Below are 27816 nucleotides of genomic sequence, written 5' to 3' on the forward strand. Positions count from 1 at the left end.
GTATTCCAGTGAAGGATTATGGGTAGTTTTAAGGGCCATGCATTGCCGGGTAGTTTCTTCCTGATCGCGGGTCTGTGGTGGGCGGGAAAGTACTCTCTATGGTACGCCACCCTCAGGAACAAGAGTCTGGGCTCCACCTCCACCCGCCTGGCCAGCCGATCCACACAGCGCCGCCTGGAAGTCATCGAGGGATCTGTCACCCTCTTCTTCTCCGTGGTTGGTGAGCATCAACACCCTGAGCATCCACACTATATGTTTTTTTATCACTTTGGTGCAATTTTCACAACACATAGTACAAAACTCAAAACAGATCATCAAAAAGGCAGTTGTTTCAAAAGCATATATTTTTTTACCCCATTTTTCGGGATATCCAATAGGCTCTATGCATTATACCGCCTCCAACGTTCTAATTTACTTCCGTCCAATTGGTAGTTCTGATCTTGTCTCATCGCTGCAACTCCCCTGCGGACTCTGCCTAGCCACACCTGCCTAGCCACACCTGCCTATCCACACCTGCCTAGCCACACCTGCCTATCCACACCTGCCTAGCCACACTGCTTCTTGATACACTGTTCGCTTAACCCGGAAGCCAGCCGCACCAATGTGTCGGAGGAAACACCGTCCGACTGACGACCGAAGTCAGCTTGCAGGTGCACGGCCCGCCACAGCACAATGAGACCCCGGCCAAACCCTCCCCTAGGTCTACCAGTCACGGCTGGCCGTGACAGCCTGGGATCGAACCTGAGGCTGTAGTGGCACCTCAGCACTGCGATGTAGTTCCTTAGACCGCTGTGTCACTTTGGAGGCCCAACATTTTCAATTGACGACGTGCAACACACAAAATTATACAGTTACTTTTTCATTAAACTTAGTCAGTATTTCTTCTCGAAATACATGTTTCACATTGCAATACGTGTTCATATAAAGTAATTGCCTTTCACAATGAGATGCTCACTTATGAAAATGATTCTCTTTTGTTAAAAATATTTTACTTTTACTTAAACGTTTAGTAAACTTATAGATTTTACATGTAAACTGGTTTGTCCACTACAGATTATGAGAACTACAACTACTAATGAAAATATATGTCTGTAAAGTAGAAACATAACAAGTATGATACACAGTGGTAAGAAAAAGTATGTGAACCCTTTGGAATTACCTGCATAAATTGGTCATCAAATTTGATCTGTTCTTCAAGTCACAACAATACACAAACATAGTGTGCTTAAACTAATAACACACAAATTATTGAATTTTTATTTTCTATATTGAATACATAATTTAAACATTCACAGTGTAGGTTGGAAAAAGTATGTGAACCCCTAGGCTAATGACTTCTCCAAAAGCTAATGTCACGCCCTGACCATAGAGAGCCCTTGGTTCTCTATGGTGTTGTAGGTCAGGGCGTGACTCGGGGGTGTTCTAGTCAATTATATTTCTATGTTTGGGTTTGAGTATGGTTCCCAATTAGAGGCAGCTGATTATCGTTGTCTCTAATTGGGGATCATACTTAAGGAGTCCCTGTTCCCACCTGCATTGTGGGATATTGTTTTGTGTATGTGCATGTAGCACCACTACTTTCACGTTTCGTTGTTGGTTTATTGTTTTGCAGAAGTTTCACTGTTCATTAAAATATGTGGAACTCTAATCACGCTGTGCCTTGGTCCGTCTCTCATCACGAACGTGACAGCTAATTGGAGTCAGCTAACCTGGAGTCAAATCAATGAGACGAGATTGGAGATGTTGATTAGAGCTGCCTTGTCCTATTAAAAACACTCACAACATTAGAGTTTGCTAGTCACAAGAAGCATTGCCTGATGTGAACCATGCCTCGAACAAAAGAGATCTCAGAAGCCCTAAGATTAAGAATTGTTGACTTATAGACAGCATAAAGCTGGAAAGGGTTATAAAAGTATCTCTAAAAGCCTTGATGGTCATCAGTCCACGGTAAGACAAATTGTCTATAAATGGAGAAAGTTCAGCACTGTTGCTACTCTCCCTAGGAGTGGCAGTCCTGCAAAGATGACTGCAAGAGCCCAGCGCAGAATCCTCAATGAGGTTAAGAAGAATCCTAGAGTGTCAGCTAAAGACTTTCAGTAATCTCTGGAACATGCTAACATCTCTGTTGACGAGTCTACGATACGTAAAACACTAAACAAGAATGGTGTTCATGGGAGGACACCACGGAAGAAGCCACTGCTGTCCAAAAAAACCAATTTCTGCACGTCTGAAGTTTGCAAAAGTGCACCTGGATGTTCCACAGCGCTACTGGCAAAATATTCTGTGGACAGATGAAACTACAGTTGAGTTGTTTGGAAGGAACACACAACACTATGTGTGAAGAAAAAAATAAATAAATAGGCACAGCACACCAACATCAAAACCTCATCCCAACTGTATGGTGGAGGGAGCGTCATGGTTTGGGGCTGCTTTGCTGCCTCAGGGCCTGGACAGCTTGCTATCATCGACAGAAAAATGAATTCCCAAGTGTGTCAAGACATTTTGCAGGAGAATGTTAGGCTATATGTCCGCCAATTGAAGCTCAACAGAAGTTGGGTGACGCAACAGGACAACGACCCAAAACACAGAAGTAAATCAAAAACAGAATGGCTTCAATAGAAGAAAATACGCCTTCTGGAGTGGCCCAGTCAGAGTCCTGACCTCAACCCGATTGAGATGCTGTGACATGACCTCAAGAGAGCAGTTCACACCAGACATCCCAAGAATATTGCTGAACTGAAACAGTTTTATAAAGAGGAATGGTCCAAAATTCCTCCTGACCGTTGTGCAGGTCTGATCCGCAACTACAGAAAACGTTTGGTTGAGGTTATTGCTGCCAAAGGAGGGTCAACCAGTTATTAAATCCAAGGGTTCACATACTTCCCCCAACCTGCACTGTGAATGTTTACACAGTGTGTTCAATAAAGACATGAAAATGTATAATTGTCTGTGTGTTATTAGTTTAAGCAGACTGTTTGTCTATTGTTGTGATCTAATTTTATGACCAATTTATGCAGAAATCCAGGTATTTCCAAAGAGTTGACACGTTTTCTTGCCACTGTACACCCCAATGTCCAACTATGATGATGACTATTATGGTTTTACTTCAGAGAAAGTTTTTTTTAAAATCTGTATGTAACAAATCGAATCACTTTACTTAAATTGCATTGGGCAATACAGTACTGTAATACTGTATTTAATGCCATTTACGTAGCAGAAACTCCACAATGACAACAGTCCACACATTTCTCCCGGCGCTGCCGATGGCAATTTTAGTCCCCTCATACCTCGTAAAGGCCCAATAATGTGAATAATTTTAAAAATAAAATGAAAATGAAAATGTTTTTTATATATACAGTGCATTCGGAAAGTATTCAGACCCCTTGACTTTTTCCACATTTCGTTAAGTTACAGCTTTATTCTAAAACGTATTACATTGTTTTTTTTCTCATCAATCTACACACAACAAAAACTGGGTTTTATAAATTTTTTCAAAAAAAAAAATGAAATATCACATTTACATCAGTATTCAAACCTTTTACTCAGTACTTTGTTGAAGCACCATTGGCAGTGATTACAGCCTTAAGTCTTCTTGGGTATGAAGCTACAAGGTTGGCCCACCTGTGTTTGGGGAGTTTCTCCCATTCTTCTCTGCAGATTCTCTCAAGCTCTGTCAGGTTGGATGGGGAGCGTCGCTGCACAGCTATTTTCAGATCTCTCCAGAGATGTTTGGCTGGGCCACTCAAGGACATTCGGAGACTTTTCCCGAAATCACTCCTGCGTTGACTTGGCTGTGTGCTTATGGTCATTGGAAGGTGAACCTTCACCCCAGTCTGAGGTCCTGAGTGCTCTGGAGCAGGTTTTCATCAAGGATCTTTCTGTACTTGCTCCCTTCATCTTGCCCTCCATCCTGACTAGAGATGCACGATATATCGGTGAACATATCGGAATCGGCCGATATTAGCTGGTCCCGTGTGGCTCAGTTGGTAGAGCATGGCGCTTGCAACGCCAGGGTTGTGGGTTCATTCCCCACGGGGGGACCAGGATGCATATGTATGAACTTTCCAATTTGTAAGTCGCTCTGGATAAGAGCGTCAGCTAAATGACTTAAATGTAAATATAAATGTAGCTAAAAATGCCAAAATCGGTATCGGCTGATGTCTAGTTTAACACCAATGTGCAAAACCCATTTCAAAGCTGACGAGCTATATAACGTAGGTAGATGACATAATGACGCCACGTAAAATTTTGCGCTACACGTGCAACACAGCATTCCTAACCTAGCCCACAATGTCTGCTGTGTGGATCGAGCAGTCAACAAGTCCAGCAGTCATGTGAAAGAGTAAGAACATTTCAGCAAGACAACTCAAAGGTTAAATCCATTAAAGCCAAGATAATGGATTCATTGCCCTTGACAATCAACCGTTCTCTGTCGTGGGTGATGTTGGCTTTCGCCGACTGGTCGAGCACCGGTACACACTACCAAGTGCGCTATTTTTCAGATGTTTCCCTACCGGAGTTACACAATAATAGTGTCACTGCTATTAGCTTTACGACATACATACTATGGAACGCCGTTTGGGTCTTTGCGTGTCAAAAAAGATACAGTAGCACTGTCAAAGCTGAACAAACAAAAAAAGTCTGCAAACACCGGCAACGAAAGATGTGTTTTCAATACCACATTGGTAATAAAGCATAATTTGTTCGACCCCAACTTCTGGGGTAGCTAGCTTTAGCTTGGTACCTAGCAAGCACCAATACAACCAGCCTGAAAACAATGACCAGTAGAACCTGCAGTCATTTTCATTATTCTTAGCAGTGATTTAGGAATCCTTGTGAGTATTAGCTAGGTTGCCGCTTGTTGTTCGCCTTTAAGAATTGAACTTCAGTTCATGAAAATAAATAGCTAGCCAGCTACTTAACCCTGTTGCCCAAAGCTAACGTTATAAGCAGCCAGCTAGCTTCATGTGGCTAGTGATGCTCGACCGGACCGGTTATGTGTTGTGAAGCTAGCCACAATAAGGATTAGGCACAATAGTGGAATTTGCAGTTTGCCTTCAAAATAAAAGTATGTCATTGACAGTGATGCAAATGAATACAAATAACAGAATTATGTCATACTTTTATTTTGAAGGCTAACCGCAAAGTCCACTGTTGTGGCTCATCCTTATTGTGGCTAGCTTCACATAGATGGGTCCAACCACCATTAATCAAATAAGAACTGTCTTATAAATTAGGGTTATTTTAGATGATGACACCGAGCTATATAGTTAGCTAGATAACTTTAGCTACTGAAACAGATTGTCGTTTTGCTGTGTTTTTGGGGAAGAACATTGTTTGCATCCATGAGCTAGCTAGCTTTTCTTTATGACCAGCACTGTAGGTGCACGACACAACTTTACCAGCATCATAGCATACATTGATGAATCGTTATGACGTATGAAATACGAGTAATCGTGTAATAAATGTGTAATAACAACGTTCCAAAAATTGTATGAACGCATTCAATTATTTTGTTACGTGCGTCATATTCAGGTCCTGATTGGTCAACAAGCTTAATTGAGACGTCAAATTGTGTTAAATAATATATTTTTTGACACGCAACGGCGTTGCATAGAAATCCTGATTGAGAATGAAACGACTGAACAAATGAACAACGAAACAGCACAGCAAGTAAGTGAACAAAATAGGTTTTGATAAAGTTTTACTGGTAATGGGGACATGCGTAAATGCCAACAAAATAACTTTTTAGGTCATTGTGGTGTGTTTGTGTAACCTTCATTTATCTCGGCAAGTCAGTTAGAACAAATTCTTATTTACAATGACAGCCTACCCCGGCCAAACCCAGAAGACGCTGGGCCAATTGTGCGCCGCCCTATGGGACTCCCAATCACGGCCGGATGTGATACAGCCTCTTGTACTAGAATGCTTAAAAGGACGTACATTTTTTAAGTATTGGTTATCGGTATCAGGTTTATTCGCAAGGAAAATATTGGATATCGGTATCGGCCAAAAATGTCATATTGGTGCATCACTAATCCTGACTAGTCTCCCAATCCCTGTTGCTGAAGAACATCCCCACAGCATGATGCTGCCACCACCGTGCTTCACCATAGCGATGGTGCCAGGTTTCCTCCAGACGTGACGCTTGGCATTCAGGCCAAAGAGTTCAATCTTGGTTTCATCAGATCAGAGAAACTTGTTTCTCATGGTCAGAGTCCCTTAGGTGCCTTTTGGCAAACTCCAAGTGGGATGTCATGTGCCTTCTACTGAGGAGTGGCTTCTGTCTGACAACTTTACCATAAAGGTCTGATTAGTGGAGTGCTGTAGAGATGGTTGTCCTTCTGGAAGGTTCTCCCATTTCCACAGAGAAGTTCTAGAGCTCTGTCAGAGTGACCATCGGGTTCTTGGTCACCTGCCTGACCGAGGCCCTTCTCCTCTGATTGCTCAGTTTAGCCGGTCGGCAAGCTCAAGGAAAAGTCTTGGTGGTTCCAAAGTTCTTCCATTTAAGAATGATGGAGGCCAATGTGTTCTTGGGGACCTTCAATGCTGCAGACTTTTTTTGGTACCCTTCCCCAGATCTGTGCCTCGACACAATCCTGTCTCGGAGCTCTACGGACAATTGCAGGATGCACCTGAGCTCAATTTCGAGTCTCATAGAAAAGGGTCTGAATACTTATGTAAATATGTGGTATTGTGTGTAGATTGCTGAGGATTTTTTTTTTTTAATCCATTTTAGAATAAGGCTGTAACGTAAAAAAGTCAAGGGGTCGGAATACTTTCCGAAGGCACTGTATATACACTGAACAAAAATATAAGCGCAACATGTAAAGTGTTGGTCCCATGTTTCATGGGCGGAAATAAAATATCCCAGAAATGTTCTATACGCACAAAACCCTTATTTCTCTCAAATTATGTGCACACATCTCCTTTGCCAAAATAATCCACCCACCTGACAGGTGTGGCATATCAAGAAACTGATTAAACATGATCATTACACAGGTGCACCTTGTGCTGGGGACAATAAAAGTAAAATGTGAAGTTTAATGCCACAGATGTCTCAAGTTGAGGGAGCTCTCAAGCTGAATGCAAAAAGTTCACCAGTGCTGTTCATGCAGAAAATTGAATGTTCACTCACAACTGCACACCACATATATGGCGTCAAATCAATTTTTATTGGTCGCATACACATAAACTCAGCTAAAAAAGAAACGTCCCTGTCTTTCAAAGATAATTTGTAAAAATCCAAATAACTTCACAGATCTTCATTGTAAAGGGTTTAAACACCATTTCCCATGCTTGTTCAATGAACCATAAACAATTAATGAACATGCATCTGTGGAACAGTCGTTAAGACACTAACAGCTTACAGACGGTAGGCATTTATGGTCACAGTTAGGAAAACCTGGGACACTAAAGAGGCATTTCTACTGACTCTGAAAAACACCAAAAGAAAGATGCCCAGGGTCCCTGCTCATCTGCGTGAACGTGCCTTAGGCATGCTGCAAGGAGGCATGAGGACTGCAGATGTGGCCAGGGCAATAAATTGCAATGACCATACTGTGAGACGCCTAAGACAGCGCTACAGGGAGACAGGGCGGACAGCTGATCGTCCTCGCAGTGGCAGACCACGTGTAACAACATCTGCATAGGATCGGTACATCCGAACATCACACCTGCGGGACAGGTACAGGATGGCAACAACAACTGCCCGAGTTACACCAGGAACGCACAATCCCTCCATCAGTGCTCAGACTGTCCGCAATAGGCTGAGAGAGGCTGGACTGAGGGCTTGTAGGCCTGTTGTAAGGCAGGTCCTCACCAGACATCACCGGCAACAGCGTCGCCTTGGGAACAAACCCACCATCGGTGGACCAGACAGGACTGGTAAAAAAGTGCTCTTCACTAACAAGTCATGGTTTTGTCTCACCAGGGGTGATGGTCGGATTCACAGTTATCGTCGAAGGAATGAGCGTTACACCGAGGTGTCTGGTTAGACGGTAAACTCTCCTTCCAGACTCACATTAAGCATCTCCAATCCAAAAAGAAATCTAGAATCGGCTTCCTATTTCGCAACAAAGAATCCTTCACTCATGCTGCCAAACATACCCTCGTAAAACTGACTATCCTACCGGTCCTTGACTTCGGCGATGTCATTTATAAAATAGCCTCCAACACTCTACTCAGCAAATTGGATGTAGTCTATCACAGTGCCATCCGTTTTGTCACCAAAGCCCCATATACTGCCCACCACTGCGACCTGTATGCTCTCGTTGGCTGGCCCTCACATCATATTCGTCGCCAAACCCACTGGCTCCAGGTCATCTATAAGTCTCTGCTAGGTAAAACCCCACCTTATCTCAGCTCACTGGTCACCATAGCAGCACCTACCCGTAGCACTCACTCCAGCAGGTGTATTTCACTGGTCATCCCCAAAGCCTATTCCTTCTTTGGTCGCCTTTCCTTCCAGTTCTCTGCTGCCAATGACTGCAACGAATTGCAAAAATCCCTGAAGTTGGAGACTCATATCTCCCTCACTAACTTTAAGCATCAACTGTCAGAGCAGCTCACAGATCAATGCACCTGAACATAGCCCATCTGTAAATAGCCCATCCAACTCCCTCATCCCCATATTGTTATTTATACATTTTTTTGCTCCTTTGCACCCCAGTATCTCTACTTGCACATTCATCTTCTGCACATCTATCACTCCAGTGTTTAATTGCTAAATTGTAATTACTTTACCACCATGGCCTATTTATTGCCTTACCTCCCTTATCCTACCTCATCTGCACACATTGTATATACATTTTTTTTTATTGTATTATTGACTATATGTTTGTTTTCTTCCATGTGTAACTCTGTGTTGTTGTTTGTGTTGCACTGCTTTGCTTTGTCTTGGCCAGGTCACAGTTGTAAATGAAAACTTGTTCTCAACTACCTGGTTAAATAAAGGTGAGAAAAAAGGCCTCCGTGTGATGTGAATTGAGTGGCACCTTCGGAGACGATGTCCTCTGGAAGGCCATAGTGCCGGAAGACCAGCTGGAACATTGCCTCAGTGACCTGGAGAGCGGTAGGAAGACCAGAGAGAGGGATAAAATGGGAGGAACTAAAGAATCTGTCCACAACAACCATAATAGTGGTGAAACCATCAGATGGCGGGAGATCAGTACCAAAATCCATGGACAGATGGGACCAAGGCCGCTGAGGCACGGGAAGGGGAAGAGTTTTCTTTTTTGTGTGTGCACATACGGAGCATGAATTGACATAGCAGGCGACGTCCTGTGCCAAGGTGGGCCACCAGTACTTTGCGGAGATGAATTGAATGGTGCGGGTAATACCTGGGTGTCCAGCGGCGAGGGATGTGTGTGCCCAGGTCAACAGCCGATCCCTCACTTCCGTGGGGATGTAGATGCGCTCAGGAGGGCAGGTAGCAGGTGCGGGTTCCCTCTCCAGAGCCTGGCCAATATCCTCATCTACGTCCCAAAACACGGGGCCAACGATACGGTAGGACGGAATGATGTGCTGGAGGGTACCTACAGGACTCTCTGCCGACGTGGAACCACAAGGTAAGGGAAAGCAGGTATTCCAGCATCCTGGTGCCAAGGCTGTGGTTTTCATCCTCGACCAGGGTATTGGTGGGGTTATGACGTTGGAGCCATGGGAGGCAGAGTATGACTTTGTGAACGGGTGCAGTGATGATGAGGAAGGGAAGGCTTTCTTGGTGCAAGGGTCCCAAGGTGAGAGTGAGGGTGAGTGGGGCTGTGATGTGCGTGATAGTGCTGGATCCCATTGGTCGATTATCCAGGGCTTGGACTGGAAAAGGAGTGGAAAGCTGGTATGAAGTGATGTTCAGGGAGGAGACGGGGGGTCTAGTCAATGAAATTCCCTGCGGCACTGGAGTCCACTAGAGCTGTAGAGACAACACCTGAGGGACAGCCAGCCAGTGAAATGTTTGGCGGAAAACGATGATGAAGGAATACTCACGACTATCCTGGGAGACGGATGATCACGGGGCAATCCCCTTGCCCCAGATGACACAGGACACCGCTGGAGTTGGTGCCGCATCTGACCGCAATAGGAACACAGCCCCAGCTGTCTCTGGTGACGACGCTCTGCCGCAGAGAGGTGTAGGACCCTTATCTCCATGGGTTCAGGCTCTGCCTCGAGACGGCCAAAGGTGGAGGACGAGGGGCGAAGGAGTTGCCGGTGCTCCTAAAGGAGGTTGCCCAGACGGGTGGCCATCGCGATGTGTGTCCAAGGAAAGGTTGCTGTCCCTGTATGCCAAATCTGTCTGGACCTCTACACACAGTCCTCTATGGAATAGGGTGCAGAGCACCGGTTGGTTCTATCCGTTGGAGGCTGCCACGGTCTGGAAGGTGAGGGTGTACTCCGCAGCGGTCTGGGCACCCTGCCGGAGTTGGAATATTCGCTGACCTGCTACTGACGACTCGAGGTAAAAGGCCCTCCGCTTGTTGTAGGTGAATCCTCTCGGGTGGTGTCAAGGCGGTGGAGGACACGGAGTACCATCCATAGCCGCACCCAGTTGCGCCAGATGATCGGGATGTTGACAGAGTAGGTGTCCCTGTTCACCGACCGTCAGGGAGATGTCTTTATCTTCTGCTGCTTCCATAATTCGTGAGGCAGTATTCTGTCACGTATACGCCGTGAGTCAGGAAGCAGATGCAGAAAGTGAGTTTAATAATGAAGAATGCAGATTAAAAAAAACATGAGAAGAGTACAGAACGTGAATGAAAACAAACCAATAATGCCTGGTGACTGAGGCTACTGAAGGCTAATAAAGGGAAGGTAATCAAGGTGATGATGAAGTCCAGGTGTGGGTAATGATGAGTGGTTAGTAGACCAGTGACGTTGAGTGCTGGAGAGGGGGAGCGGCTTGACAGCATCTTACATGTTTTGCTATTGGATGAACTGGTTGTTAAAATAACTACATTGAGAAGATATCGTTATGTTGTGTTTTGGTGATTAAACCAATGTTTCACAGTAAAGATTTTGGATCAATGGTTGTGTGGTGAAAGATTTCTACAAACAAAATGAATGCACAATGAAAGGTTTTGAATGTGCTGTCTGGCTGCTTTACGAGTGTTACCAGTTTGGAGCTTTGTACTAAGAGTTTTGAAAATTCACCATATACGAGCTGGTACTGTCTGTAGTTAAACAACAGACTGGGGATGATCAGACAAACTGGGAGTGTTTGGATGTTTTGAAATGATCATTTTAGGATGAGACATTTTTGCTGGACTGTTAATGGTAATTTATGGCAGAGGGAGACTATGATTAGAAGTTTCCCTCTGCCATAAATGAGACATTTCTAAAAGACCAATAATCTTTTCTCTGGGAGGTTTAAGAGAATCCTGACGTTGTGTTTTTCAGGGATGCTGGCGGAGCAGTTTGTAGCAGATGGGCCACGGCTGCACCTGTACGACTACAGCGAGCATCACTGGGACAGACTTCATAACTGGCAGCACTCCACCATGTATCTCTTCTTTTGCTTGGCTGGAGCCATGTCTCTGATTGTACACACCACCGATGCTGCTCCACTGGCCCTCGACAGACTAATGCTGGCCATCGCCTTCTTCATAGAAGGTAATAGGTTAGGGTTAGGGTTAGGATTAGGGCAGGCAGGGGAGATGTTGTCCTGAGGTAATAGGCTTTGGTAATTAGTTAGCTAGCCTTTCTAGCCCAGGGGTTCCGCTAGCGGAACACCCACAGCATTCCACTGAAAAGGCAGCACGCGAAATTCTAAAATATTTTTAGAAATATTTAACTTTCACACATTAACAAGTCCAATACAGCAAATGAAAGATAAACATCTTGTTAATCTACCCATGGTGTCCTTTTTCAAAAATGATTTACAGTGAAAGCACAACATATGATTATGTTAGGTCAGAGCCAAGTCACAAACACACACAGCTATTTTTTCAGCCAACAATAGGAGTTAGAAAAAGCAGAAATATAGTTAAAATGAATCACTAACCTTCAATTATCTTCATCAGATGACAGTCATAGGACATCATGTTATACATGTATTGTGTGTTTTGTTCGATAATGTGCATATATATATTAAAACAAATCTCAGTTTACATTGGCGCGTTACGTGCAGTAATGTTTTGATTCCAAAACATGTGGTGATTTTGCAGAAATACTCATAATAAACATTGATAAAAGATGCAAGTGTTATTTACAGAATTAAAGATAAACTTATCCTCTATGCAACCGGTGTGTCAGATTATTTATTTTTTTAATTACGGAAAAATAATAAATCCAGCCAAAGAAATAGCCGCCATTTTGGCGTCAACAGAAGCTACAAAAACACTATAAATATTAACTTACCTTTGATGATCTTCATCAGAAGGCACTCCCAGGATTCCCAGTTCGACAATAAATGACTGATTTGTTCCATAAAGCCCATCATTTAGCCACTTGTTGTTAGCATGTTCAGCCCAGTAATCCATTTTCATGACGCACGAGCAATCCCTCCAGACAAAAACTCGAAAAGTTCCGTTACAGGTCGTAGAAACAAGTCAAATGATGTATGCAATCCATAATCAGGATGTGTTTAACATTAATCATCAATAAGGATCCAACTGGAGAATTTCATTGTCTGAAGAAAGAGCATTGGAACGAGAGCACTCTCTCTCGCTCGCGCGCACAATGAGACTGAAAATTTCTGAAGACCACTCAGTAAAATAGCTCCTATGAGCCCCTCCTTTATAGTAGAATCATATAACCAAAATCTAAAGATGGTGACATCTAGTGGAAGCCATAGGAAGTGTTTGCTTATCCATAACTAAAAGGGGTATCATTTGGCACTGTTTTGAAAATCGAGTTCTCACTTCCTGTTTATATTTCTTCTCAGGTTTTTGTCTGCCATATGAGTTCTGTTTTACTTACAGACATAATTCAAACAGTTTTAGAAACTTCAGAGTGTTTTCTATACAATGGTAATAATAATATGCATGTATTACCTTCTGGGACAGAGTAGGAGGAAATTCCGTTTGGGCACGCAATTTGTCCAAAGTGAAAATGCTGCCCCCCTGTCCCGAACTGGCTAGCTCACATGCAGTGTTACAGCCATAGAAATGGAATCACCACTAGAATGGACATCTCTATTCAAGTCAATGGGGCTGTAATGCGTGGACCGGCGCTCCTACTGGTGTTTATTCTGTGTTTCCCAGGTTTCTTGTTCCTGTACCACCTCCACGGCAGAGCCATGCTAGATGTCCATGTTCACCAGCTGCTGCTGTTCTGTGTGTTTGGAGAGGCCATGGTGTCCTTTCTGGAGGTGTTCCACCGAGGAAACATTCTGCTGGAGCTTCTGAGAGCATCACTCACCATCCTGCAGGGGAGCTGGTTCTGGCAGGTCAGTCATTGTCTGGGGGGGGGTTAGGGAGCTGGTTCTGGCAGGTCAGTCATTGTCTGGGGGGGGGGGTTAGGGAGCTGGTTCTGGCAGGTCAGTCATTGTCTGGGGGGGGGGGGGTTAGGGAGCTGGTTCTGGCAGGTCAGTCATTGTCTGGGGGGGGGGGGGGGGGGTTAGGGAGCTGGTTCTGGCAGGTCAGTCATCGTCTGGGGGGGGGGGGGGGTTAGGGAGCTGGTTCTGGCAGGTCAGGGGGCAGGGGGCAGGGTTTAGGGAGCTGGTTCTGGCAGGTCAGTCATTGCCGGGGGGGGGGGGGGGGGGTTAGGGAGCTGGTTCTGGCAGGTCAGTCATCGTCTGGGGGGGGGGGGGGGGGGTTAGGGAGCTGGTTCTGGCAGGTCAGGGGGCAGGGGGCAGGGTTTAGGGAGCTGGTTCTGGCAGGTCAGTCATTGCCGGGGGGGGGGGGGGGGGTTAGGGAGCTGGTTCTGGCAGGTCAGTCATCGTCTGTCTCTCTAGTGACATTCTATTCTCTATATAGTGCCTTATTTAGACCGGGGGGCAGGGTGTAGGGAGCTGGTTCTGGCAGGTCAGGGGGCAGGGGGCAGGGTGTAGGGAGCTGGTTCTGGCAGGTCAGGGGGCAGGGGGCAGGGTGTAGGGAGCTGGTTCTGGCAGGTCAGGGGGCAGGGTGTAGGGAGCTGGTTCTGGCAGGTCAGGGGGCAGGGGGCAGGGTGTAGGGAGCTGGTTCTGGCAGGTCAGGGGGCAGGGGGCAGGGTTTAGGGAGCTGGTTCTGGCAGGTCAGGGGGCAGGGGGCAGGGTTTAGGGAGCTGGTTCTGGCAGGTCAGGGGGCAGGGGGCAGGGTTTAGGGAGCTGGTTCTGGCAGGTCAGGGGGCAGGGGGCAGGGTTTAGGAAGCTGGTTCTGGCAGGTCAGTCATCGTCTGGGGGGGGGGGGGGGGTTTGGGGGTTTGGGATGTGTGTGTGTGTGTGTGTGTGTGTGTGTGTGTGTTTTTTTGTGTGTGTGTGTGTGTTCGTGTGTGTGTGTGTGTGTTCGTGTGTGTGTGTGTTCGTGTGTGTGTGTGTGTGTTCGTGTGTGTGTGTGTTCGTGTGTGTGTGTGTGTTCGTCTGTGTGTGTGTGTGTTCGTGTGTGTTCGTGTGTTCGTGTGTATTTGATACAGAGTTGAAGTAGAGGACTAGTTGATAAAGGACCATAAGCTCTAATCAAACAGTCTATAACAGCGTTCTGAAGTCCCTAAGTCATTGTGTTTGTCACAGCTAACATCATCTCATCTCCCTTCAGGTTATGGACACTGTACTGTATATGTTGTGGGGACACATGATTCCAATGTCTATTTAGTAGAGCACAAATTGATCTCCTGAACACTAAATCACAGTAGGTAGGTCTACTTCCACTCAACCTGGGTAGATAGGCCTACTGTACTTCCACTCAACCTGGGTAGATAGGCCTACTGTACTTCCACTCAACCTGGGTAGATAGGCCTACTGTACTTCCACTCAACCTGGGTAGATAGGCCTACTGTACTTCCACTCAACCTGGGTAGATAGGCCTACTTCCACTCAACCTGGGTAGATAGGCCTACTTCCACTCAACCTGGGTAGATAGGCCTACTTCCACTAAACCTGGGTAGATAGGCCTACTTCCACTCAACCTGGGTAGATAGGCCTACTGCCACTCAACCTGGGTAGACAGGCCTACTGCCACTCAACCTGGGTAGATAGGCCTACTTCCACTCAACATGGGTAGAGAGGCCTACTTCCACTCAACATGGGTAGATAGGTCTACTTCCACTCAACATGGGTAGATAGGGCTACTTCCACTCAACATGGGTAGAGAGGCCTACTTCCACTCAACATGGGTAGAGAGGCCTACTTCCACTCAACCTGGGTAGATAGGTCTACTTCCACTCAACATGGGTAGAGAGGTCTACTTCCACTCAACCCGGGTAGATGGGCCTACTTCCATTCAACCCGGGTAGATGGGCCTACTTCCATTCAACCTGGGTAGATAGGACTACTTCCACTCAACCTGGGTAGATAGGCCTACTGTACGTCCAACTAAACCTGGGTAGATAGGCCTACTGCCACTCAACCTGGGTAGATAGGCCTACTGCCACTCAACCTGGGTAGATATGTCTACTTCCACTCAACCTGGGTAGATAGGCCTACTGCCACTCAACCTGGGTAGATAGGCCTACTGTACTTCCACTAAACCTGGGTAGATAGGTCTACTTCCACTCAACCTGGGTAGATAGGCCTACTGCCACTCAACCTGGGTAGATAGGCCTACTGTACTTCCACTAAACCTGGGTAGATAGGCCTACTGCCACTCAACCTGGGTAGATAGGCCTACTGCCACTCAACCTGGGTAGATAGGCCTACTGTACTTCCAACTAAACCTGGGTAGATAGGCTTACTTCCACCCAACCTGGGTAGATAGGCCTACTGCCACTCAACCTGGGTAGATAGGTCTACTTCCACTCAACCTGGGTAGATAGGCCTACTGTACGTCCAACTAAACCTGGGTAGATAGGCCTACTGTACTTCCACTCAACATGGGTAGATAGGCCTACTGCCACTCAACCTGGGTAGATAGGCCTACTTCCACTCAACCTGGGTAGATAGGACTACTTCCACTCAACCTGGGTAGATAGGCCTACTGTACGTCCAACTAAACCTGGGTAGATAGGTCTACTTCCACTAAACCTGGGTAGATAGGCCTACTGTACTTCCACTCAACCTGGGTAGATAGGCCTACTGCCACTCAACCTGGGTAGATAGGCCTACTGCCACTCAACCTGGGTAGATAGGCCTACTGTACTTCCAACTAAACCTGGGTAGATAGGCCTACTGTACTTCCAACTAAACCTGGGTAGATAGGTCTACTGTACTTCCAACTAAACCTGGGTAGATAGGCCTACTGCCACTCAACCTGGGTAGATTGGCCTACTTCCACTCAACCCGGGTAGATGGGCCTACTGCCACTCAACCTGGGTAGATAGGCCTACTGTACTTCCACTAAACCTGGGTAGATAGGCCTACTGCCACTCAACCTGGGTAGATAGGCCTACTGCCACTCAACCTGGGTAGATAGGTCTACTTCCACTCAACCTGGGTAGATAGGCCTACTGTATGTCCAACTAAACCTGGGTAGATAGGTCTACTTCCACTCAACCTGGGTAGATAGGCCTACTGCCACTCAACCTGGGTAGATAGGCCTACTGTACTTCCACTAAACCTGGGTAGATAGGCCTACTGCCACTCAACCTGGGTAGATAGGCCTACTGCCACTAAACCTGGGTAGATAGGCCTACTGTACTTCCAACTAAACCTGGGTAGATAGGCTTACTTCCACCCAACCTGGGTAGATAGGCCTACTGCCACTCAACCTGGGTAGATAGGCCTACTTCCACTCAACCTGGGTAGATAGGCCTACTGCCACTCAACCTGGGTAGATAGGCCTACTGCCACTCAACCTGGGTAGATAGGCCTACTGTACTTCCAACTAAACCTGGGTAGATAGGTCTACTGCCACTCAACCTGGGTAGATAGGCCTACTGCCACTCAACCTGGGTAGATAGGCCTACTGCCACTCAACCTGGGTAGATAGGCCTACTTCCACTCAACCTGGGTAGATAGGCCTACTGCCACTCAACCTGGGTAGATAGGCCTACTGTACTTCCAACTAAACCTGGGTAGATAGGTCTACTGCCACTCAACCTGGGTAGATAGGCCTACTGCCACTCAACCTGGGTAGATAGGCCTACTGCCACTCAACCTGGGTAGATAGGCCTACTGTACTTCCAACTAAACCTGGGTAGATAGGTCTACTGCCACTCAACCTGGGTAGATAGGTCTACTGCCACTCAACCTGGGTAGATAGGCCTACTTCCACTCAACTTGGGTAGATAGGCCTACTTCCACTCAACCTGGGTAGATAGGCCTACTTCCACTCAACCTGGGTAGATAGGCCTACTTCCACTCAACTTGGGTAGATAGGCCTACTTCCACTCAACCTGGGTAGATAGGCCTACTTCCACTCAACTTGGGTAGATAGGCCTACTTCCATTCAACCTGGGTAGATAGGCCTACTTCCACTCAACTTGGGTAGATAGGCCTACTTCCACTCAACTTGGGTAGATAGGCCTACTTCCATTCAACCTGGGTAGATAGGCCTACTTCCACTCAACTTGGGTAGATAGGCCTACTTCCACTCAACCTGGGTAGATAGGCCTACTTCCACTCAACCTGGGTAGATAGGCCTACTGCCACTCAACCTGGGTAGATAGGGTTACTTCCACTAACCCTACAGTGGCTTGCGAAAGTATTCACCCCCTTGGCATTTTTCCTATTTTGTTCCCTTACATCCTGAAAAAACGGGTTGTAATGCAACATAATAGGAAAAACGCCAAGGGGGATGAATAGTTTTGTAGATAGGCCTGCTTCCACTAAATGGCGAATTGGATTTATTATGGATCCCCATTAGTTCCTGCCAAGGCAGCAGCTACTCTTCCTGGGGTTTATTATGGATCCCCATTAGTTCCTGCCAAGGCAGCAGCTACTCTTCCTGGGGTTTATTATGGATCCCCATTAGTTCCTGCCAAGGCAGCAGCTACTCTTCCTGGGGTTTATTATGGATCCCCATTAGTTCCTGCCAAGGCAGCAGCTACTCTTCCTGGGGTTTATTATGGATCCCCATTAGTTCCTGCCAAGGCAGCAGCTACTCTTCCTGGGGTTTATTATGGATCCCCATTAGTTCCTGCCAAGGCAGCAGCTACTCTTCCTGGGGTTTATTATGGATCCCCATTAGTTCCTGCCAAGGCAGCATCTACTCTTCCTGGGATTTATTATGGATCACAATTAGTTCCTGCCAAGGCAGCAGCTACTCTTCCTGGGGTTTATTATGGATCCCCATTAGTTCCTGCCAAGGCAGCAGCTACTCTTCCTGGGGTTTATTATGGATCCCTATTAGTTCCTGCCAAGGCAGCAGCTACTCTTCCTGGGGTTTATTATGGATCCCCATAAGTTCCTGCCATGGCAGCAGCTACTCTTCCTGGGGTTTATTATGGATCCCCATTAGTTCCTGCCAAGGCAGCAGCTACTCTTCCTGGGGTTTATTATGGATCCCCATTAGTTCCTGCCAAGGCAGCAGCTACTCTTCCTGGGGTTTATTATGGATCCCCATTAGTTCCTGCCAAGGCAGCAGCTACTCTTCCTGGGGTTTATTATGGATCCCCATTAGTTCCTGCCATGGCAGCAGCTACTCTTCCTGGGGTTTATTATGGATCCCCATTAGTTCCTGCCAAGGCAGCAGCTACTCTTCCTGGGGTTTATTATGGATCCCCATTAGTTCCTGTCAAGGCAGCAGCTACTCTTCCTGGGGTTTATTATGGATCCCCATTACTTCCTGCCAAGGCAGCAGCTACTCTTCAGTCCAACACCCCACCACTGTGAATCCATGGTTGGCAGATTGTTTGTAAACTAAGTATACAAATTAAAAACATAAAAGAACACCACACTGCAGGATGCAACAGAGCCGCGCCCCCTTCCTGAGCGGCTTCCTTACCTCTTTTAGTTACAGTTTTACTGTGAACAATGAGGCTGTACCCGCTTTTAGTTACAGTTTTACTGTGAACACTGAGGCTGTACCCGCTTTTAGTTACAATTTTACTGTGAACACTGAGGCTGTACCCGCTTTTAGTTACAGTTTTACTGTGAACACTGAGGCTGTACCCGCTTTTAGTTACAGTTTTACTGTGAAAACTGAGGCTGTACCCGCTTTTAGTTTTACTGTGAACACTGAGGCTGTACCCGCTTTTAGTTACAGTTTTACTGTGAACACTGAGGCTGTACCCGCTTTTAGTTACAGTTTTACTGTGAACACTGAGGCTGTACCCGCTTTTAGTTACAGTTTTACTGTGAACACTGAGGCTGTGCCTGCTTTTAGTTACAGTTTCAGACAGTGGTCAAGTAGGCTACTGTGGCTATTTGATCATAATGTAGGCCTACCAGAGTGGTCTACCATCAGAAACAATGGATAAAATGCATCCCATAACACTTTAACATGGAAATAGCTGTTCTATCATTCAGCCTACAGTAGCAGCCAATGTGTGGTGTTCAATGTAGGGCTACATTCCATGAGACTTTTGAAAATAACATGCAGGGCTTGACATTAACCTGTTAATCCACTTGACGTTCAGATAAGGAGGTGACTGACAATGTTGTTGTGTTGAAAGAGAAACCACTTTACAAAATAAAATGCATTATTATTCCCATACCATTATTACAGACAATCTGTCAGAGCCGTGTGTATAGGTGGCAGGGAAGTCAGGCGCAGGAGAGTTAAACTGAGTGTAATGGAGACTTTTAATAAATGTCCATTTAACAATGCTCCAAACACGAACAATGTACATACGTAAAAATCAACATGGGTACGGGGACCCGTCGCACACCTATACATCAATAAACAACAGTTGACATAAAACAATCCCTGACAAAGACATGAGGGGAAACAGAGGGTTAAATACACAAGAGGTAATGGATGGGATTGAAAACAGGTGTGTGGGAAGACAAGACAAAAGCAATGGAAAATGAAAAATGGATCGATGATGGCTAGAAGACCGGTGACGTCGACCGCCGAACACCGCCCGAACAAGGAGAGGCAACGACTTCGGCAGAAGTCGTGACACAATCAGACAAATTATGCGAACCTCTGCCTATTGGCTACTTAGTTTATTCAACCTTGTCTCAAAATACAACACTGCTCCTTTAAGACAAAAAAAGCTCTTTACCTGACTAGCTTTTCAAAGGTGGCTAGAAATGTACACGTTTTGTGCTCTTGTAGGAGGTAATCACTCCCCCATTGCTGACTTCAAATTATCAATAACTGGGCTAGTAACTCACTAACTAGCAAAGGATATGAACAAATGTACACACACGGCTACAAGCAGCTCTGGCTTTGAACTCAAAACAAGCACATCTACTCATGACCACTCATGCTGTAAACACAGTCCAGTTCACAATGAATGGCACCGAGCCATATATGACAATGGTCGATTTGCATATAGGCCTACTGCAGCTCTGATCGGTTATGCCGCACCGGTCTGTGTAGAATACGAGCCTGAGTCGTGACTGTCAATGCAATGGAATCCTACTCCGATGCATTCTGCCAACAACAAAATCTCTTGCATAGTTAGTTTTGTTTCGGTATGTTGCATTGAAAGTGGCTAATATTGCATTGATTCAATCACAATTGCCACAGTAAAGGGACACGTTGATAGTGTTAACTAAAGGGGGGAAACTCTAGAAAGTTGAGTTAAGTTCAATCTCGTGCTTCTCTGCGTGAGCTGATATTTCTCCTGCACGGCAGTCCCGGGGGAGCTTAGAGAGAACATTGGTTAGAACCCCATCAGTCAAACGAATATGTCTTCAGGTCTCAGGCAAGGTTGCTCATCACATGCATGGATCCTTCTGCTGCTGGTTGCCACAGAAAGTGTTGTTGTGCAGTAAGCCTAGTCAGTTATATCGGTGCCCTGATCTCTGAGTATGAGGTCAAAGGGGGGTGAAATGTAACTGAGGTGATTCGATGAACCACACTCTTTTGATGAGTAACGTTGCTGGAGACTTGAAGACTTGTGTTAGCTTCCTGAACTCATCCCTATGGGCTTTAGCTAAGTTGGCTAACACAGTCTTGTGACCTGGTTTGAACCCAGTCAGTCACAAGAGCCAGATTAAATAGGGAGTGTAATGGCTGTCCTTAGAAGGGCTACGACAAGGCTAACTATATTCTTATAGGGGCATAATTGCGTTGTTTTTTGTGACACTCCCTTCTAACGCAGCCTGTGATCATCATAGAGGGGAACAGAAGGCGCGTCCACATTCCAGAGAGTCGTAGCTTTCAGGAATGGGATCATAACAGTTTACATCCAAAACGGTTCAAATGCTGGAGCCAAATTCAGGAAATAAATTCATCATGCTACATTAGCTTCTGTATACATACTTTATACATACTGTATACATACTTTCCAGCCTGATTTTACAGTTTTCGTCCATAGCAGGGGCTTGTATCCATCTAGGTGAGCCTATTACAGCATAATAAACCCTGGAACAGTCTCCATCCTCTAACCCTCTTATCTCTGCCCCCCTCCAGATTGGTTTTGTCCTGTATTCCCCCAGCGGTGCAGAGTGGGACCAGAAGGACCATAACAACATGATGTTTATCACTATGTGTTACTGCTGGCACCTGGTCTTCAGCCTGCTTATTGTGTCAGTGCTGTACTGCACCATCAGCTGGTGAGACACCCTTTCAACTCCTGTCCTGTGTTCTTATTGGTTAATTTAGCATGTTTGTGTTCTTATTGGTTAATTTATCATGTTTGTGCCGGCATATAGCCTTCAGCCTGCTCACTGTATTGGTGCTGTACTGCAAACATCATGAGACAACACTTTCCCTGGGGTGTTATGGGTTAACACCTCCTACATATTGACAGTCACAATGATGTACATCAGCATTCCTTCATCATCATCACCAGAGTGTAGTTGATTATTTATTTTTTTGATTCTGACTGTTCATGACCTTTAATCTGGCAGTTTCCCGGACAGATTAAAGGTCATGAACAGTCAGAATCATGTTTTTCATGAAATGTGATGATATTTGGATGAAACCAGATCAGAGTATGATGGCTAAAGTATGAACATGTTGCTTCTACATTGATCAAGTTTGATCCCATGTCCAATGCTTGGATTCAGGAGGCGGGATTATTAAAGAGATGAACTCTCATTTTGATACACCAATGGTAACATGATATTCTCTTACCTAATTTAAATAAGTACCTCCTTGTAGCCAACATCGGAGAAGGCGTATTTGCAGAGGGGCGTGGTTTATATAGCTAGATAGCTACTCTACTGGTGCCAAATTTTGACTGTAGGGTGTCAGCAAATATAATTAAACGTTGACCCTATTCATCTATGGCAAATATACTTTTATTTGTCACCTTTTATCTGTGTCTGGTGTTAGCTAGTTACTGGCTAGCTAGGTCTTCATCTGTGTCTGGTGTTAGCTAGTTACTGGCTAGCTAGGTCTTCATCTGTGTCTGGTGTTAGCTAGTTACTGGCTAGCTAGGTCTTCATCTGTGTCTGGTGTTAGCTAGTTACTGGCTAGCTAGGTCTTCAGCTAACATAAAACAAAAGGGTGTAAGGGTCATATAAAACTCAGTTGTCATGTCAAACATCCATCAGTGCTGCTGTGAACCGCATCACAACAGACATGCCAAACGGGAGATGCATACAAAAAATATATATACTATATACAGTTGAAGTCGGAAGTTTACATACACAGATTGGAGTCATTAAAACTCATTTTTCAATCACTCCACAAATGTCTTGTTAAGAAACTATAGTTTTGGCAAGTCGGTTAGGACATCTACTTTGTGCATGACAAGTAATTTTTCCAACAATTGTTTACCGACAGATTATTTCATTGTATCACAATTCCAGTGGGTCAGAAGTTTACATACACTAAGTTGACTGTGCCTTTAAACAGCTTGGAAAATTCCAGAAAAAATGTCATGGCTTTAGAAGCTTACGATAGGCTAATTGACACCATTTGAGTCAATTGGAGGTGTACCTGTTGATGTATTTCAAGGTCTACCTTCATACTCAGTGCTTCTTTGCTTGACATCATGGGAAAATCAAAAGAAATCAGCCAAGACCTCAGAAAAAAATGTGTAGACCTCCACAAGTCTGGTTCATCCTTGGGAGCAATTTCCAAACGCCTGAAGGTACCACGTTCATCTGTACAAACAATAGTACGCAAGCATAAAACACTATGGGACCACGCAGTCGTCATACCGCTCAGGAAGGAGACACGTTCTGTCTCCTAGAGATGAACGTACTTTGGTGTGAAAAGTGCAAATCAATCCCAGAACAACAGCAATGTACCTTGTGAAGATGCTGGAGGAAACAGGTACAAAAGTATCTATATCCACAGTAAAACGAGTCCTATATCGACACAACCTGAAAGGCCGCTCAGCAAGGAAGAAGCCACTGCTCCAAAACCGCCATAAAAAAGCCAGACAACGGGTTGCAACTGCACATGGGGACAAAGATCGTACTTTTTGGAGAAATGTCCTCTGATCTGATGAAACAAAAATAGAACTGTTTGGTCATAATGTCCATTGTTATGTTTGGAGGAAAAGGGGGAGGCTTGCAAGCCGAAGAACACCATCCCAACCGTGAAGCACGGGGGTGGCAGCATCATGTTGTGGTGTGCTTTGCTGCAGGAGGGACTGGTGCACTTCACAAAATAGATGGCATCATGAGGTAGGAAAATTATGTGGATATATTGAAGCAACATCACAAGACATCAGTCAGGAAGTTAAAGCTTGGTCTCAAATGGGTCTTCCAAATGGACAATGACCCCAAGCATACTTCCAAAGTTGTGGCAAAATGGCTTCAGTACAACAAAGTCAAGGTATTGGAGTGGCCATCACAAAGCCCTGACCTCAATCCCATAGAAAATTTGTGGGCAGAACTGAAAAAGTGTGTGCGGGCAAGGAGGCCTACAAACCTGACTCAGTGACACCAGCTCTGTCAGGAGGAATGAGCCAAAATGCACCCAACTTATTGTGGGAAGCTTGTGGAAGGCTACCCGAAACGTTTGACCCAAGTTAAACAATTTAAAGGCAATGCTACCAAATACTAATTGATTGTATGTAAACTTCTGACCCACTGGGAATGTGATGAAAGAAATAAAAGTTGAAATAAATTATTCTCTCTACTATTATTAAAATAAAGTGATGATCCTAACTGACCAAAAACAGGGCATTTTTACTAGGATTAAATTTTCACAATTTTCAGGAATTGTGAAAATCTTAGTTCAAATGTATGTAAACTTCCGACTTCAACTGTATATAATTGATGCAATTTCAATGTTGTTTGAGTTGCTCTGTGTATCACCAAATTTTCTTGAGTTGATTTGACTGCAAATTGCTCACTGCATCCAAGTTTCAAAAAGCTGTCAGTCAATGCGAGCTCATGAATATACAGTAACTCTCTGCCCACTCATTCTGTCTTTTCACATTTTTTAGTAGTTAGCCGTGAGAGGGAAAGTGCTTTTGAGCATTTTGATATGGGTGATATTTTAGTCAAAAGGCTATTTTACATGGGAATCAGAATGACTGTTCAGCACCTTTAAGCCTAGTTATGGACTAAAAAGCACTTTTAATAAAGAGATTCTCCATTGAGTTTGTAATCTGGTAAATCTAATTCTACAGTATGTTCATCATGCCTCACCCCCTATCCCCTCTGCAGTGTGGTACGATCCAGATTGAAGAGAACCCCCCCAATGGAGATGGGACTGCTGAAACCCAGAGAGAGACAGCAGGAGTCAGAGGACGAGATCCTATAAGGACAACAACAACTTCCTGTTTGCTTAGCAGTCAATCAATCAATCAAATGTATTTATAAAGCCCTTTTTACATCAGCCAATGTCACAAAGTGCTATACAGAAACCCAGCCTAAAACCCCAAACAGCAAGCAATGCAGGTGTAGAAGCACGGTGGCTAGGAAAAACTCCCTAGAAAGGCCAGAACCTAGGAAGAAACCTAGAGAGGAACCAGGCTATGAGGGGTGGTCAGTCCTATTCTGGCTGTGCCATGTGGAGATTATAACAGAACATGGCCAAGATGTTCAAACGTTCATAGATGACAAGCAGGGTCAAATAATAATAATCACAGTGGTTGTAGAGGGTGCAACAGGTCAGCACCTCAGGAGTAAATGTCAGTTGGCTTTTCATAGCCGATCATTCAGAGTTAGAGAGAGAGAGTCGAAACAGCAGGTCTGGGACAAGGTAGCCCGTCCGGGGAACAGGTCAGGTTATCCATAGCCACAGACAGAACAGTTGTAACTGGAGAAGCAGCAGTTGAGGCTGAGACAGGAGCCTCCACTATTTATGAAATTTAAATTTGTCAGTTAGCTTACTAGCTAGTTCCAACTGTTTTACTGGTAGTAACCATAGCAACATGGCTACTGAGGCAGCCCACCCAATCCTTACGTCACCTATTAACGTCTCATGCTGACCCTAGACCAATTGGTTATCTGATCAGGGTTTGACTTCAGGAAGCCCATCAACCCAGTTCTGCAAGGTCCCAGTCTCTCTCCCTATCCACAGTTGCTGCATCTTCTCCCTATCCACAGTAGTTGCCTCTCCTCCCTATCCACAGTAGCTGCATCTCCTCCCTATCCACAGTAGCTGCATCTCCTCCCTATCCACAGTAGCTGCCTCTCCTCCCCAGCCACAGTAGCTGCCTCTCCTCCCCAGCCACAGTAGCTGCCTCTCCTCCCCAGCCACAGTAGCTGCCTCTCCTCCCCAGCCACAGTAGCTGCCTCTCCTCCCCAGCCACAGTAGCTGCCTCTCCTCCCCAGCCACAGTAGCTGCCTCTCCTCCCCAGCCACAGTAGCTGCCTCTCCTCTCCAGCCACAGTAGCTGCCTCTCCTCCCCAGCCACAGTAGCTTCCTCTCCTCCCCAATCCACAGTAGCTGCCTCTCCTCCCCAATCCACAGTAGCTGCCTCTCCTCCCCAATCCACAGTAGCTGCCTCTCCTCCCCATCCACAGTAGCTGTCTCTCCTCCCTATCCACAGTAGCTGCCTCTCCTCCCCAGCCACAGTAGCTGCCTCTCCTCCCCAGCCACAGTAGCTGCCTCTCCTCCCCAGCCACAGTAGCTGCCTCTCCTCCCCAGCCACAGTAGCTGCCTCTCCTCCCCAGCCACAGTAGCTGCCTCTCCTCCCCAGCCACAGTAGCTGCCTCTCCTCCCCAGCCACAGTAGCTGCCTCTCCTCCCCAGCCACAGTAGCTGCCTCTCCTCCCCAGCCACAGTAGCTGCCTCTCCCCCTCAGCCACTGCAGAGGAAGAGATGCTGACATTGTTTTAATAGGTTAGATGTCACACAGCCGTAGCTATAGGAGAGTTTCTCTGCTTTATGAGATGTCATCACTCCTCTGCCCAAGATCAGCATGAAGACATTATTACCATCGTTATCTTGTACACTGCTGCTACTCACTGTTTGTTTGTTACCTGTGCATAGTCACTTCGCCCCCACCTACATGTACAGATTACCTCAACTAGCCTGTACCCCCGCACACTGACTCGGTACCGGTGCCCCCTGTATATAGCCTCGTTATTGTTATTGTTATTGTGTTACTTTTTATTATTACTTTTTATTTTAGCCTACTTGGTAAATATTTTCTTCTTCTTGAACTGCACTGGTGGTTAAAGGCTTGTCAGTAAGCATTTCAACGGTAAAGTCTACACCTGTTGTATTCGGCGCATGTGACTAATAAAGTTTGATTTGATTTGACGTATCTAGCTTTGTTTATGTCGCTATTTATTACTCTTAACGGATCAACTCTGAACATCTTAACATTCAAATATTGTGTTTGTTTCATGGAACAGACAAATGCACACACATCAAATGAAGAATGATAACATAAGAAGAAGAGAGTTTGGGTGTAATATGCCTTGTTATCTGAATAGTTAAATGATATGACCAACCCATGTGGCCCAGACAAACAAGGAGCTTTTGCCAAACAGTCTGTAAATCTCTGTGTAGCAGCGCCATCCTGTGGCCAGGTTGTGCAACTACATGCATTGTACTGAATAATCATGAATACATTATTCCCATAGATTAGTTTATGAAACATACTTGAAACAAAGGTTCAGGTTAAGGAATGTTTTAGCAATATTTTGCCTTGAATCAGGTGTAATAGAAATTGTACTCTTGATAACACTTCATGGTGATGATCGTAGCCTCAGCTGTCAGGACCTAAAGTTATTGATGCATCTCAGACAGCACAAGCCAACATCCCATCAGATGATCCACTGGCTTAGTGTTTCCTCTGATCATTCTGTACCTTCAGTCTCGGGTTAGGCTGGAGTGTGGATACGATAAACCAAATTGTCACTGAGAAAATAGGAACGAGAAATCTGGAGCAAATGTGGAATCAGTCATTACTGAGTGTATCATCGTCTGTCATCTGCTCTGTGGGATTTAATTAGAATTGTAAGCAGTATAAAATTCAATGTATTTATGAAATATACTGTATATTTCTTTGAGAGTTTTTGATTTCCATTTGCAGTTGAATCGAATACTGTTTTGTGAAACAGAATGTTGCATATGCATGTTTTTAAATTCAAATTTACATTAAAGAAGCATTTTTAAAACACCTGCCTTATTGCCTGTGTTCTTGTCTGTCTCGTTTCCAATGGTCACACACTTGAGTCCAGGAGGCGTCACTAAGGTGAGCGTCGTGGCTATACCTGTCCACAGCCAATTGACAACCAAAAAAGTGTTAAACAAATCAAAATATATTTTATATTTGAGATTCTTCAAAGTAGCCACACTTTGCCTTGATGACAGCTTTGCGCACTCGTG

The 27816-nt window shown here is 45.3% G+C and overlaps 1 protein-coding gene across 1 annotated transcript; it reads left to right on the forward strand.

Annotated features, from left to right (window-relative positions):
• Positions 1 to 27607, forward strand: tmem45a (transmembrane protein 45a; the record flags this gene model as incomplete). Its single annotated transcript, XM_071342240.1, is given in 5 exon segments — positions 1 to 220; positions 11395 to 11607; positions 13200 to 13384; positions 21537 to 21679; positions 24698 to 27607. Coding segments are annotated over 5 exon segments (840 nt in total). The 3' UTR covers positions 24795 to 27607.
• Between the last annotated feature and the right edge of the window lie 209 nt (positions 27608 to 27816).

Source organism: Salvelinus alpinus, chromosome 15, assembly GCF_045679555.1.
Source record: "Salvelinus alpinus chromosome 15, SLU_Salpinus.1, whole genome shotgun sequence".
NCBI lineage: Eukaryota > Metazoa > Chordata > Actinopteri > Salmoniformes > Salmonidae > Salvelinus > Salvelinus alpinus.